Genomic DNA, 23,752 nt, shown 5'->3' on the forward strand with positions numbered 1-23,752 from the left:
GGTGGAGAAAAATTGTAGGTTTCTTAGAATAGGGATATCCTGGTCATGGCATTGGTTGCTGGTCAGTGGTCATCTGTCATCTGTGGGGATGACCTATGGCGGTCACCTGTGGCAGCAACAGTCAGCGCCGCCTCCCGGGACTTGATGTACGTAACGATATTCAATTGTTTTTCCTTCTTCTTTTTTCTAAGCCTTTGTTGCATCTTTTCTAAATACAGCTGATTGATCTTTTGCTAATAAGCTCCGAGAGATATCCTGCAATCAGTCACTTTCTCAAGATCACGGGGAACCTCATAGTGACTTTGGGAGGAAGGACCACCATGGGTACAACGCGCATTTCTGACAGGGCCGCTAGGTGATAAGACATAGATTACATCAGCTGTGGCTTTACCTGTCACCCTGCCGTTTCCGTCATTTCACTCTGGATCGTGTCTTCCAAAGAAGCGATCAAGCGCCCGTGGTTATCAGCGTTATTCTGATCTGTGAGAACGCTGATGAAAATCGTGGCTCAACATGATCGATTGTTTGCTACTTAGACAAACTTCTGCAAGCGTTTTGCTCATTCGCTACAATGTCGTGAATATGTTCGATCTGTATGATTTATTCCAGTGAACAAAACAGAATTATGTATTCCAAAATTTCACCTTACGCATTATGGTTTATCAGATGGAGCGAACCCTTTCTGCACAAACCCGCAAACCCGGCAGCCTTCGCGTATGGGTGCATCATCATCTCAACTAAGCATGTTACTCCCCAACTCCATACCGCGCACAGGTATATGCTCCCAAACAAATCGTGGTATATATGCCATGGCCTTCAAGCGCCGCTCTGGCCAGCTTCTCGGTACTGCTCGAAAGTCACCTCTGGAGTATGTGGCGCATTGTCCGAATCTTCCTCAGCTATCCGACGCTCAACCTCCAGTCTCCCATCTTTACCCCAGTAACCTGCCTTCTGGGAACCTTTAACACAGGCTTCGGTAATCAATACATACGGCATGGGGGCGTCGAAAATGGGCTCAGCCAGAACCCTCTCCATTTCCATTTTGAGGCCACGAGCGCCAGTCTCAGACTTGGCAGCCCTCTCAGCAATGGCGTACAATGCTTTTCTAGTAAAGTGTAAGCGTGAAGGATATGTTTCGAACAGAGCGGTATACTGCGCAACGAGACTGTTGCGCGGTTCCGTCAAAATCCTAAACAGGTCATCTAGGGACAACGGGCTGAGAGCGCAGATATTGTGCACTCGGCCAATCAACTCAGGAATGAACCCGAAAGCCTGTAAATCTACAGGAGTTGTTAGATCGAGTGGTGTATACGCAGACGCCGGAGCCTCCGCGTCGACGTGCGGTAGGTGCGAGAACAACTGTCGTGGAATGGCATGGGTGTTGCCAAGACCTTGTGAAGCTCGCAACTCGGAGCCGAAACCCATCGAGGGCTTCGACACTCTTCGTACAACTACCTTGTCGAGACCAACAAACGCGCCACAAAAGACGAATAGAATGTTTGTGGTGTCGATAGTGTATTGATCGACCTTGCCCTGCGGAGGAGTGGACTGCGGGGCCGACGTTGAACTTGAAGATGTGTAGTTCGTCGTGATAGGTGAAGCGGACCTCGATGACCTGTTGTCTTTGACGTTGACGGTCACCTTGGAGCCCTCAACCAGCTTCAGGAGAGCTTGCTGGACGCCTTCTCCACCAACATCTCGACCGTTCATGCTGTCCCGTTTGGCCAGCTTATCAAACTCGTCCAGAACGACAATGCCGTGCTCGGTTGCCTTGATGTCGTAATTCGCTTCGATCAACAATCGTTCTATGCACGTCTCTACATCCTGCCCAATGTAACCGGCTTGGGTGAAGGAGTTGCAGTCGGCTATCGTAAAAGGCACGTTAAGCTTCTTACTTAGAGTCCTGCAGGAAGTTAGCAAACCGAAACATGAGGAACGACTGGAGGCCATCATCTGACTCTAAAATATAGGTCTTGCCAACACCGGTAGGACCGATGAGGAGGAGGTTGCTCTTGTCAATCTTGACTTGAGGCGGGGTCGTGGGCTCCTCGACCAGGTAAGAGCCGTCGAAGCCGGTCGGCGAACTGTAACCTTCGTCCATGTGCTGGACAGATTCAGCATGGCCAGGTAACTCATCTTGCGGCCATTCTTCATCAGCACGATAGCGCTGGAAGGGCGAGTAGCGACTGCGCTGACCTTGGACGGGATGAACGTCCCGCCTCTCGGGCAAATCCCTATCCCGAGCATATCGCTGTCTTTCGGCCTTTTCCCTCTGAACCCTCTCTTCATGGTCCTCGTTCGTCCTTCTTCTAACACCCTGGTAGTGGTTGAAGATGGTAGAACATATCGTCTTCTTTGCTCGGTCTTGTCCGACTACGTAATCGTCGACGCGCTTCTTGAGGTCTCGGGGATAGAACTGCGGAACGCCGAATTTGTTCTTGTTGAACATGGGACCTCGGCCGGTCTCGGTAGACGGATCATAGCTGCTCGTGAAGCCGGAGTTGAAGTCCTGAGTGCGTCTCGGTGCGACTCGTGCGACGGGTGAGACGGAGAAGGGGCGCCTAGCATTGGAAAGCAGCAGGCAGCGTGCGCAGGTGTAGGCCGATGGCCTGACGGGTAGAGGCATGGTGCAGGAGACCCGATAAGGGAACCATAGCCTGGCTGAAGGGTGATGATCGTTAGGGAGGTAGCTGTCGCGTTTGTGTCGAGTAGACGTTGGTGGTGCGGGTTGAAAGTCCGGTTACCGGAGTAGATGGCAGCTGTCGTGAGATTGTGGCTGGTTGGCCGGATAAGGAAGCTTGGTCAGAGCTGCCCGCCGCAGTGGCCCGGATGCGGGGTTGAGGAGCTCAAGTTCCAGCGCTTAGGAGCGGCTAAGATTGGGGATACAGTTGATTGTTATCAGATGGTTTATTTGCTCCTTGACACGACTTGCTGCTGCCTTTCCAAAGTCAATTTGACATTGATGGGAAATAGCTTATCGCAACGCGAGGCCACTCATGACGCAATTCTATCGCTACCGTGTCTGTGATGTTCCAATCGCAGACCCTGCTGCTTGCGCTGCAGTGTTAGTGCCGACCCAACTGGCATCTCGGAGAGCTCCCCTGGTCTCCTTACAGTCTCCTTACAGGCGGCGTCTCCTGCCAGCCACCCGTAGACGAACTGGGGACGGGCAATGGGCGGCTCTGCGGGATATTCACAGATCAGATCATGTCATACATGCCTGTAGGCTGTAAGACACAAGTCAGACTCCTGGCAAAGCTCAACTATTCCATTGCAAACCTCCAGGCTGGGGTCAGGAGACCATACGCACATTGGGTCCAACCAATTCCGGATGTAGGCGTCTCAGGCAGTGAATTGACAGATCTTGCCAAGCTTGCTTTTGTTTTGTGAACACAACGGCTGCCTCATCCGGAACATCGCCTTCAACGGCCGGGCGCTGTCTTGGATGAATGCCAACGTCAGGGGATGTTTATTTGATTCGTATTGTTTGGATAGACCTCATAGCAATGTGCACTGAGATGTTGTATGAGAGAGAGCTTCACCCACCTACGTACCTAGCTTGGTACGAATACAGTGTAGCCCAGCAGCCCACTCCACGTCCAGCGCTCCACCACTGTGCGTCTGGCATGCGATTCTGAGAAGGCCCACGACGTGTCTGTGATGGCAATCTGGCACGATAACGACAAACTGGTTCCACAGCACTGATGCAGATTGCTCGTACTGGCTGGATACCCTGCTGGCCTGGCCTGCTACTGGCCGGGGAAGTGGCCTGTCGCACCTCACTCGCCCTTCATCCTTGCCTGAAAGGAGCAAAGCACGCGGAGGACGGCAGGCTACACCACGCAAGAACACGGGGGAGCCGAGTTCGAGTTTTCATGTCCAACAAGCTGAGCTCGACATTGGTCGCTAAAAGCACCCCAACCTTCAGCGTGCCATCCCCCACCACCACGTCGGAGGTGGCGAGCTGCTGAATGGCTCGCTGGAAGGCCGTCCACCTGCTATGATTCGGTCTGCCGATTGTGTTGAGACGCAGGCATCGACAGGGAGGTGTTCGGGTGGCGGCATCGTGTTTTTCTCGTCCCTCTCTACGGCCTGTCGCTTCCGATGCAGCAATTCTCGTTGAATTGGTCGCCCCAGACCAACGGATCCCCAGGCGGAAGGGCCGCACAGAATGCGGAGAGAAGAGACACTGGAGAGCGTGACAGCCCAGCCCAATTGACCATAATGGTACCTACCTACTTGCTTGCTTGCCTGAAGCTGCGAGCTACTCGCCATCACAATCGGACAAGCCAAGTGCGTTGCCCCACGACGTCATACCATATGCACCACGCTGATAATATACCCGAGCTCTTCCCTCTGTCGCGTCCGATAAAATGAAAGTCTAATCCATCCCAAGCTTGCCCCAAGCAGTGCGGGGGAACCATCTATCTTGGACACTGACATACACTGCATGACGACAAGTGCCTTCGATATCACTCTGCCATCTTCGATTGCTTTGCTCCCCGCCTTTCCCACCTACTTTGTTGCTCAAGTGAGGACGAGCCCAACATTTGATCGAGATTCTAAAGATTCCAGACTCGCCCAATTCCTGACGAGATTGCTACCAATCTGCGCATTCCTTGTCTAGCTTCAGACCCCTACCGTCCTACGTTAGGAAAGGTCTGAATTCCCAGCTTAGCACAGGTACTTGTCCATAGCTCTCTGAGCTCTCCCCGACCTCAACATTTTACACGCGGGGCACGGTAGCTTCCCAATCGACTTTCCTCTAAATCATCTTACCGTACCCTGCGTTGACTCCCTCCTGAGCAACATCTGACGTTCTGCGTCTGCAATTGATAGATACCAATAACAACCAACTGCCGCGAGACCTACCCCGCCATTCAAACATCTGGCCGTCCCAAGCGCAATCGACATTATTCGCCATGGCCGCCATTGTCGAGAACTCGGCAAACTCGATTACCCTCAACGGGAACCAGGGAGCTGCCGAGGGCATCCCCAACGATGGCACTGGTGAGAAACACGGGACCCTGAGGCTCTGTTTGAGCATTTGCTAATCGCGTGCAGGTGTCGTGAAGCTCGATCCTTGGCTGTCGCCTTTTCAGGAATCCCTCAAGCGGCGCTACGCCCGCGCCCAGGACTGGATCCAGAAGATCAACGATACCGAGGGCGGCATTGAAAAGTTCTCCAAGGTACAAAAAATGCATGTCACCGAATGTATCGATCTAGAACTGACCGATCGTAGGGCACGTCCATCTTCGGATTCAATGTAGACAAGGACAACAACATCGTCTACCGCGAGTGGGCTCCTAATGCCACCCAGGCCTTCCTCACCGGCGATTTCAGTAAGACTTACGTTTTGCGTCTCCTGCTAGAAACTTGCTTACCTGGAATTCTCAAGACAACTGGGACAGAAACTCCCATGAGATGACAAAGAACAACTTTGGCGTCTTTGAAATCACTCTCCCTGCCGTCAATGGCGGAGCTGCCATTCCCCATAACTCCAAGATCAAGGTCAGTGCCATACTGTTACTGCGCTGGATCGCGCATGAGCTCATTGGCGACTAGATTTCCTTGCAGCTCCCGAGCGGCGAGCGCGTCGACCGTCTTCCCGCATGGATCAAATACGTGACGCAAGACTTGTCCATATCCCCCGCGTACGAAGCTCGCTTCTGGAACCCACCCGCAGCCGAAAAGTACGAGTTCAAACACCCGAGGCCGCAGAAGCCTAAGAGCGCTCGCGTCTACGAAGCACATGTTGGAATTTCCTCTCCTGAGCTGAGAGTTGCGACCTACAAAGAGTTTACCCACAACATGCTGCCTAGAATCAAGAGCCTTGGGTATAACATCATTCAGCTCATGGCGGTCATGGAGCATGCGTACTATGCCAGCTTTGGTTACCAAATCAACAACTTCTTTGCTGCGAGTAGCCGATATGGACCACCCGAGGACTTGAAGGAGCTGGTCGATACTGCTCATAGCATGGGCATTGTCGTGCTTCTTGACGTCGTCCACAGTCACGCCTCCAAGAACGTGTTGGACGGACTGAACGAATTTGATGGAACAGACCACCAGTACTTCCATGAAGGTGGCCGCGGTCGTCATGAGCTGTGGGATAGTAGGCTGTTCAACTACGGTCACCACGAGGTCATGCGCTTCCTTCTCAGTAACTTGAGATTTTGGATGGATGAGTACCACTTTGATGGTTTCCGTTTTGATGGAGTGACCAGCATGCTGTATCTACACCATGGTATTGGCACGTAAGTACTTTGAAGCATTCGGACCCTTTCCGTAGGGTGAGCGCACTGACAAGAACAGTGGGTTTTCTGGGGGTTACCACGAGTACTTTGGCTCCGATGCTGATGAAGAGGCCATCGTCTACCTTATGATTGCCAACGAGATGCTCCACTCTCTCTACCCAGAAGTTATCACTGTTGCTGAAGATGTCTCTGGCATGCCCGCTCTCTGTCTTCCCCTTTCCCTTGGTGGTGTTGGCTTTGACTATCGTCTTGCCATGGCAATTCCAGATATGTGGATCAAGATTCTCAAGGAGAAGAAGGACGAGGACTGGGATATTGGCAACATTTGCTTTACCCTCACGAACAGAAGACATGGCGAAAGGACGATTGCATACTGCGAGAGTCACGACCAGGCGTAAGTCTTCTCCTCCCTCCCTCTCTCCAGCCAACCTGACCATTTTAGGCTTGTTGGCGACAAAACCCTGATGATGCATCTTTGTGATGCCGAGATGTACACCAACATGTCGACCCTCACCCCCTTGACGCCAACAATCGATCGTGGCATGGCCCTCCACAAAATGATCCGTCTGTTGACCCACGGTCTCGGCGGAGAAGGATACCTTAACTTTGAGGGTAACGAATTTGGGCACCCTGAGTGGCTCGACTTCCCGCGTGAAGGCAACCAGAACTCATTCTGGTACGCTCGTCGCCAGCTGAACCTGACTGATGATCACCTCCTTCGCTACAAGTTCCTCGACCACTTTGATCGTCTCATGAACACCACGGAGCAGAACTACGGTTGGCTGGCGGCGCCACAAGCATACATCTCTCTCAAGCACGAGGGAGACAAGGTCATCGTCTTTGAGAGGGCCGGCGTTGTCTTCATTTTCAATTTCCACCCCACCGAGAGCTACGCTGACTACCGAATTGGCATTGAGGTTTCTGGAACGTACAAGGTCATTCTGAACACCGACCACAAGGATGTTGGCGGCCATGGTCGCATTGATGAAGGCACTCGCTTTTTTACCACGCCCATGGAATGGAACAACCGCAAGAATTGGACTCATGTGTATATCCCAAGCCGGACTGCTCTGGTACGTAATCTAATGAAGCGGACTTTTGCGCAAAAACTAACGATGTTTAGGTGCTTGGTTTGGAGTCTCCTGTCACCCAAAGCTCTTAGATGTAGGGAAGTCAATGCCTGAAGGACATCGTGCCGGGAAACGTTTGAAAAGAAGTTGAGATGGAAACGAAAATTAATTGAAGCTATTGTAACGAGAACCACGCAAAAGCAAATCATCTGTAGACCCAAACTAAATAGACTTATCAAGAGATTACTCAGTTATTTACCTTCTGTGTCACGGGATGCCTCACGCTTCACAGGTGACAGCTGTCACGGCGGCATGTAATTTCTGAATCATTCATAGTCTGCGTATTACAAAACAAATGGAACTTTGCTTGGAATTCGGCTCTTTTGGTACAGTATTTACACCAAGCAGATGGTTGTCCTCGAGTCACGTCGCAAGCCCCCCAGCCCATGCCAGCTCTACTAGTTTTATACATGGGCAAACTGCCATGGTCGAATTGTGATTGTGATTCTAGAGACGAAAGGGAAAGATGGTATCGATTTAGTTCTTGGGAGGAGACTGGACCATGCCCTTGCCAGAGTAGCCCTCGGAAGAGAGACCGGTGATGGGGTCGGAATTTTGTGCCTAGGAGGCGAGGGGTCAGCCATTGATCAGCCAGACAGAGGCCGTCTGTGTCGGTGCGGAGGGTTAATACCTTGAGGAACTCGTTGGAAGCCTCCTGGTACTCCTTGGTCATGGTGTCGGGAGCAGGGCCGGCGAGCATGCGGACGGAGCCGAAGATAACGAAGGTAGCGGCGATGGAGGCCATGACACCCCAGAAGACGCGGGCACCCTCACCGGGGGCAGGGCCGGCGCGGGGACCGTGGGGGCCGAAGGCGATCCAGTAGGCTGTTGAGACAATTTGCGTTAGTTTTTTTGTGAGGCTCTCTCGTTGTGACGCAATGCATATGAACAGGGATATGAAGCCCGGTCACATTGGACGGTCGTGCCAATCCAATTGGCGTTGCATCCATCCGGAGCTTGACCAAGAGGTATTTATATAGATGACCCGGGCCCGTCAAAGGACAATTGGGATGGGAGGGGGGAAGGCGGGGGACGGGAACCGAGAGCTGTTCGCGAATAGCTTCGAACCCTCTCTCGGAACATCGGACCACTTGGCGATCGACGACAAAAGAAAATGTATGTGGAATTTTCGGGTGAAGAACGCACCGGCCTTCTTCTCCTGCAGGGTCAACTCAGCCCAGGGGCCCTTCATGCGGTCTCTCAGCGCCATCCAGAGCTCGGCCTGCTCCTGGAGAGGCATGCCCTCCCATCTCTTCTCGATGTTGGCGAGCGTAGGGTTGGAGATGGCGTGGGTGGTGGCGGCGCGGCGGATGACGGATTGCTGGGTAGCGGCGCGCAGGCCGGCGCGGGCCAGGGAAACGGTGGGGGTTCTGAACATCGTGTCGGCTTCGTTATGTGTCGTCCAAGAGAGAAAATCGAGATACCGCTGGGCTCGGAGGGGAGAGGTTGTCAATTGACGGGGGCGGTCGGGTGGAGGTTGCTCGCGGGTTCGGTGGTCGAGGAAGTGGTTGTTCCGTTCGAAAGGGAAAAGAGGGTTTTTCTGGCTACCTAGAAGTTCCGGGCAATCGTATGATTGGAATTTCGATTGCAATACGCCGGCTGCGACTGGGTGATTGGGGCATCACGTGATGTAAAGTGATCCGTGCACGGACTGGGCTTCCAATGGGATCGATGGAATGGCCGGGGGTGCCAGCTGGGAGCTCACCTCGGTGTCTGGGCTGACAGCTTTTTTTTTTGTGTTGGTGGTGGTGCAAGTGCAAGCTCGGTTGTCGGTCCATTCCGAATACCGCCGTCGCCGTTTGACCGGGATCTCGATGGCGTCACTTGCGAGGCTGCGACTCAACATGATGACATTTCATTTGGATTTGGCTTGTATTTCCATTTGTATATCATGCTGTCTATCGAAGAATGCTTTCGTTTTTACCGCAATGGCTCTCGAGTTGCTGCACTGGGCCACCATTAGACAGCGCGAATAGCATCAAGGTGTTGTTGATGCATGCCCCTGCCGGTTGACTAACTTGGGCAGCACATTTTCGCCGCCTCCGGCCAATGGCCTCAGGAGAAGTTCTGTGGTGCTCATCGATCTATCTTTTGAGATCATGCAAGACAACAGCGCAGCTTCTAGCCAAGCAACCCCCAAAACTCAGCTTTGACAGCTGACAGCCGTTCTCCCGGTGTATTCGATCCTGAGTATGCTATGAATGAACCACGTAGCTTGTGGCGCAACTATAAGAAGTCGATGGAATTATTGCGAGTCTGAAAATGCGCGCCAGCCCTGTTGTCGGTATGAAGCTGTTCTTGTGAACCTGTATTCACTCTGCCCGATGCCTGAAGCCTCCTATGTCTAAGGAGGACGAGCAAAGCTCGGAATGTCGTAGCCCACCAATATCCCCTCTAAGTTTCGAAGCTATTGTAGCTCATGAGTTCTCGTGGTGTCACTAAGATCCGAGTTGGTCTCCGCTATCGTTTGGCTTGAATTGGCTGGTCAGGAGTTTTGGGTGCTCCAGATGCGGCGGCGTGGAGTTGGTCCCGTTCGCGCTCTTCCCGCAGTCTCTGTTGCTGTTCTAGTCCGGGCTTCAGAGTGTATACGGCTGCAGCGATCACCACTGTCAGTTTCAAGCCAAGAACGAGCTTCGCGATGCGCTTGCAGGGACAGGGAACGAACATATGCCGACGCCAGCTGTTACGGCCACAACGAGTGGAAGAATGTTCTTGGTGAGACTCATGTCTAGAGCTTTGGGATTACTGGAACTTGTGATTGATGATGCGGAAAGATAGGCGGTAAGGTCGGTGTTTGGAGAGTATCTCCAGCTTGAACCCAGTCGCAAATGTCAAGTCGAATGTGATGTAATTGAATACCGAGATCGGTAGCCGTAGCTGCCAGCTGGAGCTCACGGTGCCATCCCCAAAAAAAGTTCGGCTCCGGCCGGCCGTGCACGCATTTGAGCTAAAGTGGTTCACCCCCGTAGCCACCCGCCACCGCGCGACAGCGCGTACCCCACCAAACGCGCTCACCGACCGTCTGAACGCGTCCGGCTTGAACACATATCGAAGTGCACGCTACAGCTAGTGATTCAAGGGTACCTGAATCTTAGGTAATGCACGGTTCGTTCCCGACCAAGCATCACATCCCAGGACTTCTTTTCTATTCACCCGAAATTCTCAAGCGCGTCGGTTGCGAAACCTTTGTTATACCATGTTTAGCTGTTTATGATGAACGATTCACGCCATGGCGAACTGGAAAGAACTGGGCGAGGTCCCAGACTCGGACGACGAACTGGACTTCGATAGCCAGGAATTCGAGGGAACCCATCAAGATGCCGACCTTCCCATGAAGAGACCCGATGAAGCCTTGCAGTCGCCGCAAGCCCCCGGAGACAGTGTGTGGGATGTCCCCCCCTCCTCCCAAGCAAACGCAGACGCGACTTCGAAGACGAATCCCCCGACCTCGAGCCCAGAGGAAACTAGACCTCCTGTCGAAGAGCCCGCGTCTTCGCCCCTTTCCTCGGCGCAAGATGTGGACGATCTCGCGGATATTTTTGACTTAGAGGACCTGCCAGCTGCGGCCCCTCCGCCGACGAGGCATATGTACACAGTTGGCGGCCGAGACGAGTCCCCAGATCCTCTCGGAGGTGACGACAGCATATCTACGAGCTATGTCAAGATCACAGCCCCTCCGCCTGCGTTTCCCCGCGAGAACGATACTCGAAGCCTGCCACCCCCTACAGCTCTGATGGCAAGTCCACCCAGGATGCCATCTAGCTCGCTGAGGAGAGGACGAAGTCCAGCACAAAATGTTCAAAGCCTTCCCAGGAGTCAGCAGAGCCCACCATCGAGCCCGCAGCGTTCACGAACGAGCCCAGAAGGTCCGCGAATGCGTCAAGAGAGTCCACGGACAAGTCCAGAAGGTCTGCCGAGAAACGGACTATCCTCTTTGAGCAGTCAACCACGGCCACCAGTCAGACAGAGAGACTCGGACACGAGCAGGGACGAACAAATTGCGAGGGAAACTGCCGCCCAGCATGCCCGCTCCTTCAGGCCGCGAAAACCGATCCAGCAACATCCATATTTGATCGAAAATGCACAATACAGCAAAGTCTTCAAATCCCACGGATTACGGCCTGTCAGGATGCCAAATGAGCCGGCCGCCAGGCGACAGAGAGCCGATGAGGATTCCCAGGAGAAGGATTTCGAAGCCAGTCAAGAGAGCGTATTGTATGGACAGAACGAGACAACGGACGAGAGCCAGTCTCATGGATTGGAGGAACCGTTGAGTCACGATATCTTGCGAATGTCACTGTCGCCGTCTCCTTCTCCGCTTCGAACCTCGTCACCCAAGCATAAGGGTGGACCGAGCAGTCAACCGAGCCATGATGGAGAAACGGATAATACCAGCTTGTCCGACAACGGAGATCTGCCCTCGATTGACGAGATTTTCCGCAAATCGACGACGGCACAGGGTAAAAAGAGAAGAAGGCTTATAGGCACAGGCGTTGTCAGGTCTCGACCGGTGAAGGAGGTGGCCACGACCGAGCAGCCGCCTCCAGGTCCGACATTTCAGACGTATGATGAGATCTACGGCGTTCTCTCTTCTTCTCCTTTACCTCCACAGCTACCGAATGCCCCCGTCGATTTAGGAGCCGGCTCTATCCCACCGTCTGGGACGGACCTTGCTCAAGTCCTCTTTGACGATGATGACGACGATGACCCCTTTCGGTCACCGTCGCCGCCGAGACAAGCTTCAGCTCCCGCAAATCATGAAGTTGCTGATATTACAATGGCCGACATTTCTGCCGCAGAGGACGATCAACCTGATTTTGGAGACTTTGCTGCTATGTCTGCACCAGAATCCGAGGATGGTGCTGGCAGTGGCCCAGAGAGCGAATCGGAAGCCCTCAGAAACGTTGGTCGAAGAATCCGAGGCGTTCTCCCGGCATCATGGCTTAGACTTGACCAACAAGCAAGCCGCCCGAAGCCCGCACAACAGCATCACCGCGAACCATCGCCTGAAATGACGCAGCGACGTGGGGTTGCCGTCCGTCGTATTGGTCGCTCGACGTCTACAACAACGGCGTCGTTCATTTTTGATGACTCCGATGAAGAACCAACGTCGGCGTCACGGCCTGCTGGAACCGCTCTGGTCAACGTTACGATGTCCCCTCAACGACGTAGACCACCGGTCATTGAGCTTGACGATGGGGACTCTTCCGCTATGGAAGATAACGGAGTTGATCAGATGGCTCCGAGCCGAAAACGCCAGATGACTCTCAAGGAGTCGTTCCGTCCAGCGAAGAGACTCAAGAAAAGCAAATCGACTTCAAATGCTCAGCCAAAGAAACGTGGAAGGCCTCCAAAAAGCGCAAGCCGATCCACCACAACACCCCGCCTGGATCCCTGGGTGACCACTCAGAAATCAGCGCCTGGTTCACCTCAAGCTATCGCCAGGGCGAAGACACCCCCGCGCTTGAGTATCCTGGATGTCATCGAGCCAGATGCGCCGCACTTCTTGAAGGTTGCAGCGCGGGCAGCTCAGAGCAGACGCAATCTGGGAAGGTCAAGCCCGAGGAACAAGACAATTCGTCTAGCAACGAGGAAGGACAATGTCGATGCTGGGACAGTGTTGCAAAAGTGGAAAGGAAATAAAATACAGCCTCGCCAGGGGCTGCAACGCAAAAGGAGCACCCGAACTAAACCCACTGCGCGAAATCCACTCGCTCAGCTTTCGACGAATGTGTTTTCGCAGACTACGGCAGCTTCCCCTAAGAGTCGGACGGCCACTCAGCCTGCGAGAACGATACAAGACAATGACCAGGTCGCGACCCCGTCCCTTAGTGGTCGGCGGCCGCAACGGCCACTCTCGCGGCAAAGTTCATTCGCCAGTCAACATGCCACCAATAGACCAGCGCAGCTTGAAACCGATCTGGCAGAGCAGCCGGGCAGAATTGCTTTCCAAGCTAGGAAAAGGGCACTTGATGCTCTCTTTCGTCGAAGTCGTTCACAGTCGCTATCCGCCCGGAGTATGCATTTGGACTCTGTTATTGACGATGCATGCTCTGTCGTCTCAGAGCGGTTCATTGAAACCAGAGGATCTCCCGAGCCGTCGATTACTGAGAAGCATCGCCCCAAACGTTCAAGGAAAGCTGTTCCGCCCGTTCGAATCGACGTCGCCGCTGCCCAATTTCGTTATGCAAACGATCCTTTGCCCGCGACTGATGTGTCCGCCCCAGCAGAGGCGCCCAGGACTACGCATGCTGATAACCAACTGCTTGGCCTCGGCCCCTTTGGTACCCACTACACGCAGCACTTTGATACATTCCCACTCGATCGTGGAGTGTTCTTCCACGAGAGTACTCTCATAGGAAGCGGCAAGGTTGATTCCGCAGTTGATGAACGGTTTTCAGACAAGCTCTGGGAGTCTCGGCCTCGAGTATCGTTCCATCTGGGAGAACAGGTTCTTCGGTGGGACATCTGGACTGAGCAGGTTTCGTCGGAATTCGGCATTTTGATGGATGGAATGCTCGATCAAGTCCTGAAGCCTGTGCCTACATCAGAAGCTGGCTTCAACGCCAAAGATACAGCGCGTTTTGTTCTGGACTACGTTCTCAAGTCAATGAGCTTCACCGACGACAATGGCGCTCTCTCTTTTGTCACACGTCTAAGCGATGTGACCCGAGCTTCCTTGTCTCGCCTGGATTCCGAGTTGTCTCTAGACTCAAGCCAACGTCTAGAGCTGACGGACGTACTTTCAAACCTGCTGCTCATCGTCTCTTCTGCAGTTCGTCTTTGCCAGAACCGTGCTTCGCTGATCTCGGAAATTTTCACGTTGGAAAACCTCCTCAGGAAAGCTGCCGAAGCACTCGTCAGCAGCCTTCTAACGTCTGGACTGGACGAGGTCACCAATCTTTATGATGACCTTCAGACGTTGAGGTATCGTGAGCGTGGTATACGCTCTGACAAGGTTGTTCCACACGCCTGGGTAGTCTTGATGAGGGTCTTGGAAAGTCTTCGGATACCGAGGATGAATTTCTGGGACGTCACGTTCCCTCATCTTATCAAGCCGGCTATCATTCGAGGGTCGAATGCACAAGAATTCGAGTGTTTATGGAAGGACATGTTCACCCTTTTGCCGCTATGCGAATTCGATAATCTGGGCGTTCTCATTGCCGACAAGAGACATCACACCCCGGTGGAAGGTTGGAACCTTCCTCAGCAAGTCTTGAAGCGCGTCTTCCAGCTCTACCGCGACAACCCCCGTCAATCTCCAAGCTTCAATGACTATTGCCGCACGCTGGTGGCCAGATGTCACTATCTGGTGGAACAATGGGGATGGCAGAAATGCAGTGGCATCATTGGCACAATTTTCGACTTCTTCGGTTCTCAGAATCTGTCTCATTTGCGGAACGAAGAGGCATTCCGCTCTGCTCGATTTTTAGACAACCTCCACACTAGTCCGTCGTTGAAGGTTGAAGCAGAGGATCGCTGCTTCCACATTTTCCTCAAATTGGTGGCGTTGGTCATCAAGAAGCTGAGGAAGAAGGACATGGTCAACGACATTCGGAACCTGGTGACTCGCACTCTTCCCAATCACGACCGACAATATTCGAAGGAACAGGACGTTCACGCACATGATCTGGCTGCTCTCAGGAACCACCACGATCTTCTTTGCACCTTGTTCTGGGCCGCGCCGCCCGATCTTCGGCCTCCTATTCACAACCTGCAGAAGCTCGTCATTCCCGCTAGCTCTCACAAGGAAGCTTGTTTGATCAACCTGCGGGCCTGGAACCAACTCGCACGATTCGTGGTACACGAAGAGTCCTCTCTGTCGTTCCTTCCCCTGGCCAACTGGCAGGCAGACGTGTTCAAGCAGTTGGTTGACCAGTACAATTCCGCCGCGGCTGATATGCAACGACAATTCTTGGCAATGCCGAAGGATGCGACAAATAGAATCAGCGAAAGTTTCATGAACGCAATCGTAGAAAAGAACAAGGCTGCTACCATGGAGATCATGCTTTTCTCTGTCAAGTCGTCTATGGACGTCGTACAATATGCAAACAGCTTGGAGCTGGCAAGACTTGCCTCAAGTACTGGTCAGTTAGAGCCAGTTCATTTTCTGAAAATCCATACTAACATGTGTCAGTCCAATTGCAACACGTCTTCCAGCACTTTTCCGCCCTTCCTGCAGACTTCCCGTCGGCACTTCTGCAAGCCTCCCTGACTACCTTTGAACGACTCATTGTACGGATTGAGACAGTCTTCAACGAAGACGGGGACAGCCAAGACAGCATGGTGGGCGTGGAGTCGGAAGAAGCTATCCTAGTAAGCCGTATCACCCATTCTTTCTCTTCGAGTCTGACAGTTTCCTAGATGCTCGAGCGTGAGCTGGCCGCTGGATTCTTCTCCATGTCACGTTGTGTTTTGGCCAACCAAGCCAACAAAGGCAAACCCTTGGTCAAGTCTGTTTCAAGTGCGTGCGTTGAGCAGTGCGTGGTTTTATCTGGCATGACGTCCAGCCTCTTTGTCCGCTGCCGAATGATGGTAAGTTTGAGATTCTACCTCAGAGAACAATGTACTGATGTCCAAAGCAATACTCTCAAATCTTCAAGCGCAATCATAGATTTGGTCTCTTCGACAATATGCCTCATAAGCTCAGCTTGGAACAACGGCCATACCTTCCGCTCTTTTTCTCGACCGTCATGCAGAGGCCGGGGGATGTGAAGCTAGACGTAAGTCACAAAGTTTCGCTGGACATGACCATTGCTGATTTGAAATAGGACATGGGTATTGATCTCCTCCATCTGTGGTTGCTGATTATTGTTCAACCAAACCACTGCTTAAGATTTGAAAATCAGCTTGGCCAGCAAATGCAACGCCAGAGATTTCCCTATGTCCCCAATAGGACACTAGGGTTTGTTGCCAATCCAGGTTACATGTCTAATCGCGACTTCTTCGAGTGTAAGTGTCCCTAGCCGAAGTTGAGGGCCGGCCGACTAATTCTTGCAGACGCGATGAAATGGATGCGGCAGTCCCTGCAGACAATGAATGCTGCCGAAAAGAAGAAAGAACTATCCAACTTCTCAAAGGCGTTGGACAATGCCATGCAGCAAATGCGAACTGATCTTCAAGTCACGGCCAACGACTCAACAAACGATTCGACAGAGCATTCAACCTATGTCAGATTTGTTCGCAACATCATATCCCTCATCACAACCTACGGCACGGACATCTGCAAAGTGCCCCCTTTCTTCAGGGAGGTGAGCAAGGCGTACTCTCCCCCTGCTGAGGATCCTGAGCTGCAAGTGGCCAAAATCCTGTCTTATGGGCTGAAGCTGGCGGAGGGCAACACTGGAATCGCCAGTAGCCTGTTTTATCTCTTGCTCAATAACTTCAAGAAAGCCCTCCAGCTGGGTAGATTGCCACAACAAGTGCTGCTGCTGAAGACGGCTATGCAGAGCGACGCCGTAGTAGCCTTCACCCTCAGAATGCTTTCTGCAGTTCTGCACGCTACGAAGTCTAGCCCTGAAGCTTACGCTCTGCTGGATGTATTCTGCGACGCTCTAGAGCTGGAGTGGAATGGTTCAGTCGTTGCCCGCCAATTAAACGATGATGTGCTGACCGCCATGTCTACTCTGATCACATCTACGCTTGACTGGGCGACTGGTTTGAGAGGCACCCCTGTCAGCGCAGAGCACATTCACGTGCTGAGGAAAATCATTTGGCTAGTCAACACCCTTCAGCCAACATTCGAGTCCTACTCCTTGAAGCAAGGTGAGGTGAAGTGGTGGGATGAAGTCATGGAACAACTTAATTGGTTCAGCGTCCTCGTCAACGGAGCCGAAGAATATCTGGATACTCAACTTGAGAGATCACAGGTTCCGCCTCTATCTCCCTTAGGCCTCTTCCGGCGTCTGAAAGAGGCTAAGAACTTCAAGATTCAAGATGCCATGGTTCTTGAGTGGTCTCGAGTCATTGTAGATGACGTACAGAGGAACTGGGTGGTCAAGGGCCCGGTGTGGACGGTTCCAGGAAGTACTTGCGACAACAGTTCGACGCAACCTGCACATGGCACGATCAAACTTGACTGGGACAATCAGGAGCTTGTCATCACCTTGCATGACCAACTTCGCATATGGAGCCAATGGTGGATTAGTGGAAAGAAAGCGCCTGCAGCCCAAGGAGGATTTGATTTTGAAGATTTCGCGTTATTCTGAATATCATATGATTAGCGTTACGAGTGTATGACATATGGTTGGCAGCAAAGGGCATGGGTGCGAAGATGAGGCGCAGGAGCGTCAACGACAATACAAACAAAAACATGCACAGATGTAAAATCCTCGCACTGTTTCTAGTACACCTGATGACATCCATTTTGGCTGGGTCATGGGCCCCATTTCTCGATCGAATCACAAGCCCATTCGGTGTGGTCCTCGGTGAGGCTCGGTGAAGAGTCTGCCGAGATTCCGCCGCCCTCACTAAGCACAGCGCCGGCTCAAAGAGCTTGTCGACAAAGAGTGCTTTCGCCCTACAACGACACCGCCAATTATTGGCATATCGCCCTTGTTTCTTCCGAATGCATGCAATAGGGCCACGGGCCCTTGCCTCAGCCTCTCGAGTCTCTGCGTCGTCGAGGTTAGCAGCGTTCTCGGCCCGCCGCCAGTGTCGACACTTCCACCCGTCCTTCAGGTTGCGGAAAGGCCCGTCCGAAGGCGGCGCAGACGACGGAAAGCCACCAGAAAAACCCGCGAGCGAGCAGGATGACGGCAACAGCAGAGATCAGGACGGTGTGAAAACCGAACAGCCCACAAACGAGTCGGCTTTCCGCAGATCGAGAGGCGGCGCGTTTGCGTCTGCCCGAGCGCGCCTTTCGAGGCCGAGAGCGGCGGACGAGCTTCCGCCTGTGAAGCTGCCGCAGAGTTTCCTCGACAGCAACGTGTCGCTCTACGACCCCGAAAACCGAATCAATACCCTCACGAACGATCTTTGGCACCACCGGTACATGGGCGCCCGCTGGCACGACCTGCTATGGAAGGACTTGGATCTAGTGTTTAGCCAGGCTTCATGGAGCGAATCGAGGCTGCAGGATGCGTTGCGCAACTTGCGCGAGGGCAATACCGAGGCTGTTGAGAGGCGGAACAGGATACTGGCTGAAGCATCGCAGTGGTTGAGCCTTTCTATTGACGAGATGCGGTCTTCAAACAACTTGCAAAGCTCCCGAGAGCCGCTTCCCACGACAGACTTCGCCGACATGCTTCGCTACTCTAACAAGTTTGTTTTGTCGAACATTCTGTCGCAACACACGAGAGACACAATAAATAGCGATCCCATACAGGAGCAGACAGCGGATCAGGATGGTGTACTCCAGACGCTTGTCGAGCAGTATATCGAGGAGGGACGGCCGCTGCCAAAACGTGACGGTCTGCGATTGTTTGATCCTAGGATTCGGGGTGAGATCGTCACGGCGGTGCGCGCCGAGCTTGCGCTGCAACCAACAACGGACATGCTGGGTAGGGAACTCAAGAGGCCTCTTACGGTCGTTCACATCCCGAATTACACTGGTCGAAGCCATACGAGGAAACTCATGAAGCATGTTGCTTCGTGCGTAGAAGCGGACATCACCCATCTTGATGCGCAGGAGCTGGGCATGCTCGTGGGCGACTACATCGGCCAGGACTGCGCATACTCCAGAGGCCCCATCTCCATGATGGGATACCGCGCGGCAGAGATGAACGGCCGCTTGGCGAAATCGGAGGAGCCTGCCAAGCCGAGCGATGAAGATGTGGCTGGAGAAATTGAGGCTGCGTGGGTTCATATCAACCAACAAGAAGGAGGAAACGGTTTCAACAACCCCATGGAGGATGAGCTTCAGAAGATCAAGGAGGGCGCAAAGGATTACATGCTTCCCTCCGTCGACCGCTGGGAGAACCTCAAGATCAATGCCGCCCTTGAGGAGATCGCCAACGCGACGACAAAGACGTCTTCGCAACCGGATCGCAACCTCATCATCCATGTTGATGACTTCGTTGAGCTCAATATGACTCTTGAGGGGGCTCTCATCCTTGGCAGACTGCGTTCCATCGTTGACACAATGTGGCGGTCTGGCCGGAGAGTGACGCTCGTCGGCACCTCCTCCAACGAGAACCCATCGGAGCAGTACGCCACAACACTGAAGGATATTGCTGCCGAGGAATGCCTCGTTCCGCTCCCCCTGAACTTTCAGCGCATCACCAACGCAAGCAACACGAAGAAGATCTACGAGGCAAACGACTACCTGCAAGAAAACCTGCGCAACATCCAACACATGCTTCGCACCATCGCCGGGTCCTCCCCGGACACTTCCAAGCTCCGCATCGTCGGCGTCTCGAAGTCGCACCCACCACAATTCCTTCTTGACGACGCAGAAGGCTCTTACATGGAAGTCTCTCTCATCCCCCGCGTCCTCGCCACCTCTGTGCTCCCCCTTCCGGACGTCTACCACATCACCCGCCTCTTCTACGCCTGCCAGGGCTCCGTCTCCCCAGACCAGTCCTGGCGCGTTCTTTTCGACGTCGTGGAGTCGAGCTCCTACAGCACCGCCCAACTGCACCGCGTCCAGGACAAACCAACCCGCTCAAAACCCTCCTCTCCCTCCTCATCATCCGCCGATTCCGCTCGCGCCGAGCCCGAACGTCTTCGTGTATCCGGCAGCTACAACGACTACGAGAAGAAGCTGCTGGCAGGCCTCGTCAACTCCAATGAGATCAAGACAACCTTTGATGACGTCCACGCCGACCCGGAGACCAAGTCCGCTCTCAAGCTCCTCACATCCCTCTCCCTGATCCGGCCTGAAGCCTTCACCTATGGCGTTCTCGCCACCGACAGGATCCCAGGTTGCCTTCTCTATGGACCCCCCGGTACCGGTAAGACTCTCCTAGCAAAGGCTGTCGCCAAGGAGTCTGGCGCAAACATGCTCGAAGTCTCGGGCGCCAGCATCAACGACATGTATGTCGGCCAGTCCGAGAAAAACGTCCGCGCCCTCTTCTCCCTGGCCAAGAAGCTTTCGCCGCTGGTCATCTTCATCGACGAGGCCGACGCCCTGCTCGCCGCCCGCGGCCAACGCAACCGCGCCGCCCATCGCGAGACCATCAACCAGTTCCTCCGGGAATGGGACGGCATGAATGACACAAAGGCCTTCATCATGGTCGCCACGAACCGCCCCTTCGACCTCGACGACGCCGTCCTCCGCCGCCTGCCCCGCAAGATCCTCGTCGACCTCCCCCTCAAGCAGGACCGCGCCTCGATCCTGCGCATCCTGCTCAAGGGCGAGGACCTCGACGACTCCGTGTCCATCGACGACGTTGCGCGCCAGACGGTCCTCTACTCCGGCTCCGACCTCAAGAACCTCTGCGTCGCCGCCGCCATGACCGCCGTGCAGGAGGAGTCCGAGGAGGCCGCCAAGCACACCGGCCCGGAGCCCTACGTCTTCCCCCCCAAGCGCACGCTGAGGAAACATCACTTTGACAAGGCGCTCAAGATGATTGCCGCCAGCGTCAGCGAGGACATGGACAGTCTCAAGAGCATACGGCGCTTCGACGAAAAGTACGGCGACGTGCGGTCCAAGAACAGCCAGAAGCGTAAGGGTATGGGCTTCGGCGTCATCCCGACGCCGAGCGATGCGGAGGAGGCTAGGGTACGGCAAGCTGTTGCAGTGTAAATTCACCAACTCATTCTTAAAAAATTCAGACTCAATCCTTTTTTTTTCTTCCATCCATCTTTCCTTTGTCTGTTTTCTCGTTTCAAGAGGGCAACCTCTTGCTAGTAGACCGGAAAGGTATCATCTCATATTCTCCCTGGGCCTGTATGATTTCCATAAAAAACCCGCGATAGGTCCCGTCTCGTGAAAGGTCTATACGACTATAGAGAAGCTTGAGAGTGGACGGATAAGAGTGTATCAACATTGAGACATCTGTCTAGGTAGTTGGCTGCATCAGGTACGTTGCAGAAGTGATGATAGCCGTGTATCTGCATGATACTGGCGAAATCAAAAAGGGGCTTTTTCCTGTAAAGATCTATAGTACTACTACATTCGCGCCATGTCTCTCATGACGTATTCAACTCGAGAACAATTTAATAATTTGGGCAGGGTCATGTAACTCAGGCCTCCGTAGAGAGCTGCACGCCCTCGGCCGCGAGAGCCCGCTGGTAATCTGCCTGGGCCTTCTTCAACGCCTCCAGCGTGGGCTGCATCACCGCCAGCACGGCCTTGCGTCCGCCCTTCTCGTGCTCCGGCCGCCACCCGCGAATCTTCTTGCCGGTTGCCTTGTAGTGGTCTATAATCTCCTTCTTCTTCGCCGCGATGATGTCGTCGCGGGCCTTCTCGGCCTCGTCGGCGACCGCATGGATGCGCTCGGCGGAGCGCTTGAGAGACTCAACGAGATACTGCAGCTCGTTCGCGCGGTCCGGGTCGCCGGACAGGAACGCGTTCCAGAACTGGTGCAGGAACTCTACGGTCGTCGCGTGCGTCAGCTGGCAGCGCTCCGCAATCTCGGCTGGGAGGCCCATGGGCCTGGTCGCGTCGGCCGAGGCGTCGCCGTACTTTTCCGCGCGCCGCTGGCGGATGCCCGCCATGATGTCTTCGCCGGCCGCCTTGCGTGCCGCGCGGGAGCCGACGTGCGGACGCCGCTGGGTCTCTTCGTCGCTGTCGCTGTCGTCGATGATGCCGATGCCGGCGCGGAGGTTAAGGCCGTCGGCGTCGTCCGTCTCGATCATCTCGAGGTCCGACTGGATCTCGAAGATGACGTCGGCGGGGTTCTGCTTGGCAAAGGCGAGGTTGTTTGCTGATTGTGTCTCTTGCTTTTTGGAGAAGAAGCGGTTCTGTTCCTTGACGTTGAGGATGATTTTGTTTTCCTTTGCGTCGCCTTGCAGGTCGCGAAGGGCGAGCTCTTGGAAGGTTGAGTCTTCTGGATCGTCGCCGTTTTCCCTGTCGATTGTGGGGGCGACGTTGGCCAACATTCTCTCGCTGAGAGAGTTGAGGGTGTTGACGATGGGCACGTTTTTGCGGGGACGCATTTCGACGTCCTTTTGGTTTCCGCTGCGGAAGCCGCCCTGGTTCTCCTCGTTGCCGTAGACGTTGATGATGTGCGGCACGCTCTGGGCCATGCTTTTGCGCTGGAACGTGGCCGTGTTCTCGCTCGCATCGTGGGCGTCAAAGAGCGCGTCGCGGCGGATGCCCTCTTTCTTCTCGTCCGAGATTCTGTCGCCCTTGAGGGTGCGGAAGAGCTTGCTGAGGAAGAAGCGCGACCAGAACTCGTTCTCGGGCACCTTGGGCACGTTCTCGTCGTACAGACGCTTGACGAGCGGGTGCTGTGCCATGATGAGCTGGACCATTTCCACGGTGATGTCGAGCTTGAGCACATCGTTCTCGAGACGTGGCTTGATGGCGGGCAGGATATTGTAGGCTCCTTTTTGCTGGTTGACCTCGATGGCGTGAGCACGGAGTAGGTTGGTGCGGGTGGACCAGAACTGCGCGTTAAACGCAGCGTCAGAGATGGATTCGGGTTTTGTGGCGCGGGCGTCCATGTACGTCTGGTGCAGGGTCCGGTCTTTCTTCATGAGGGATTGCTGTAACTCGATATCGCCCTTGAGATGGGTGTCGTCGAACCAACGCGCTGTGCTGGGTTTGGAGTTGACAGAGCTCGCGAAAGCCATGGAGCCGGAGCCTGAGCCGCCTGCCCCAGGATTGGGGGTGGAGTTCCCGCCATTTGCGTGAGGGTTTGGTGTCCCGGCTGGCTTGGGCAGGTTGGGGTCGCCGGATCGTATGTCGGCGAGGAGTCTTGAAAGGAGGTCCTTGATGGCGTTCGCCTCGGATCGGGCCTCTTCTGACGTGAAGTGGAAGAGGTACGGCACCTGGTCTGTGGCATCAGGTGGCTTCTCAAAGATCTTGAGCATCACCTTGGCCGCGGTGTCTGGTGTTTGTTGCAAGTCTGTTGTCACGTCAGCGAGCGGTGCCAGCTCATGAACTCGAAAGACTCACTCGTGATGTTGGCAAGCGATAGCGATACGGTGGGCGGGCCATTGCCAGGCGCGGGTGTCCAGATGACGGACTGCTGATCCGGCGTCAACGTCAAGACACCATCCTTCTTCTTGAACGACGCTCTGCCGGATGGTATCGCCATATTCGCGTTGTTGGGGTTATTGAGCAAGCCTCATGAACGTGTTCCTCCAGTCATCACTTCCTGCTCCAGCCTTCTGAGGATGCGGTCGACGTGAGTGAGAGCTACCCTGGTTGCAAGGGACCAAATGTGTCAGGCGCGGCCGCACAGGCCAACGCGACGTCGTCAAAATTTGTCCAACAATTGCCCGTCCCAAGCCCAGTCGGTCTCTTGGATAATT

The 23,752-nt window shown here is 54.1% G+C and overlaps 6 protein-coding genes across 6 annotated transcripts; 3 read left to right on the forward strand and 3 right to left on the reverse strand.

Annotated features, from left to right (window-relative positions):
* Positions 1–816: 816 nt before the first annotated feature.
* CGGC5_v010050 (ATP-dependent clpX-like chaperone) lies at positions 817–2,626 on the reverse strand (the record flags this gene model as incomplete). The annotated part of the gene is made up of 3 exons (XM_032019515.1): positions 817–1,903; positions 1,959–2,136; positions 2,197–2,626. 3 exons carry the CDS (start codon positions 2,624–2,626, stop codon positions 817–819), a joined length of 1,695 nt encoding a protein of 564 aa, XP_031883322.1.
* A 1,824-nt stretch (positions 2,627–4,450) lies between these two features.
* gbeA (1,4-alpha-glucan-branching enzyme) lies at positions 4,451–7,419 on the forward strand (the record flags this gene model as incomplete). The annotated part of the gene is made up of 10 exons (XM_032019516.2): positions 4,451–4,531; positions 4,674–4,683; positions 4,840–5,010; positions 5,065–5,189; positions 5,243–5,342; positions 5,399–5,511; positions 5,566–6,257; positions 6,316–6,651; positions 6,700–7,330; positions 7,381–7,419. 10 exons carry the CDS (start codon positions 4,451–4,453, stop codon positions 7,417–7,419), a joined length of 2,298 nt encoding a protein of 765 aa, XP_031883325.2.
* A 445-nt stretch (positions 7,420–7,864) lies between these two features.
* CGGC5_v010052 (Cytochrome c oxidase polypeptide 5) lies at positions 7,865–8,765 on the reverse strand (the record flags this gene model as incomplete). The annotated part of the gene is made up of 3 exons (XM_032019517.1): positions 7,865–7,948; positions 8,019–8,212; positions 8,534–8,765. The coding sequence occupies 3 exons, from the start codon at positions 8,763–8,765 to the stop codon at positions 7,865–7,867; spliced, it is 510 nt and encodes a 169-aa protein (XP_031883324.1).
* Positions 8,766–10,616: 1,851 nt separating this feature from the next.
* mus7 (Protein mms22) lies at positions 10,617–17,595 on the forward strand (the record flags this gene model as incomplete). The annotated part of the gene is made up of 6 exons (XM_032019519.1): positions 10,617–15,474; positions 15,525–15,703; positions 15,752–15,922; positions 15,970–16,110; positions 16,159–16,339; positions 16,388–17,595. The coding sequence occupies 6 exons, from the start codon at positions 10,617–10,619 to the stop codon at positions 17,593–17,595; spliced, it is 6,738 nt and encodes a 2,245-aa protein (XP_031883318.1).
* A 359-nt stretch (positions 17,596–17,954) lies between these two features.
* MSP1-0 (Protein MSP1) lies at positions 17,955–21,074 on the forward strand (the record flags this gene model as incomplete). The annotated part of the gene is made up of 1 exon (XM_032019520.1): positions 17,955–21,074. One exon carries the CDS (start codon positions 17,955–17,957, stop codon positions 21,072–21,074), a length of 3,120 nt encoding a protein of 1,039 aa, XP_031883321.1.
* Positions 21,075–21,514: 440 nt separating this feature from the next.
* On the reverse strand, positions 21,515–23,535 carry tcf-29 (General transcription and DNA repair factor IIH subunit tcf-29; the record flags this gene model as incomplete). The annotated part of the gene is made up of 2 exons (XM_032019521.1): positions 21,515–23,343; positions 23,394–23,535. 2 exons carry the CDS (start codon positions 23,533–23,535, stop codon positions 21,515–21,517), a joined length of 1,971 nt encoding a protein of 656 aa, XP_031883320.1.
* Between the last annotated feature and the right edge of the window lie 217 nt (positions 23,536–23,752).

This window comes from Colletotrichum fructicola, assembly GCF_000319635.2.
Source record: "Colletotrichum fructicola Nara gc5 chromosome Unknown KSG_Nara_v1_contig05, whole genome shotgun sequence".
Lineage (NCBI taxonomy): Eukaryota > Fungi > Ascomycota > Sordariomycetes > Glomerellales > Glomerellaceae > Colletotrichum > Colletotrichum fructicola.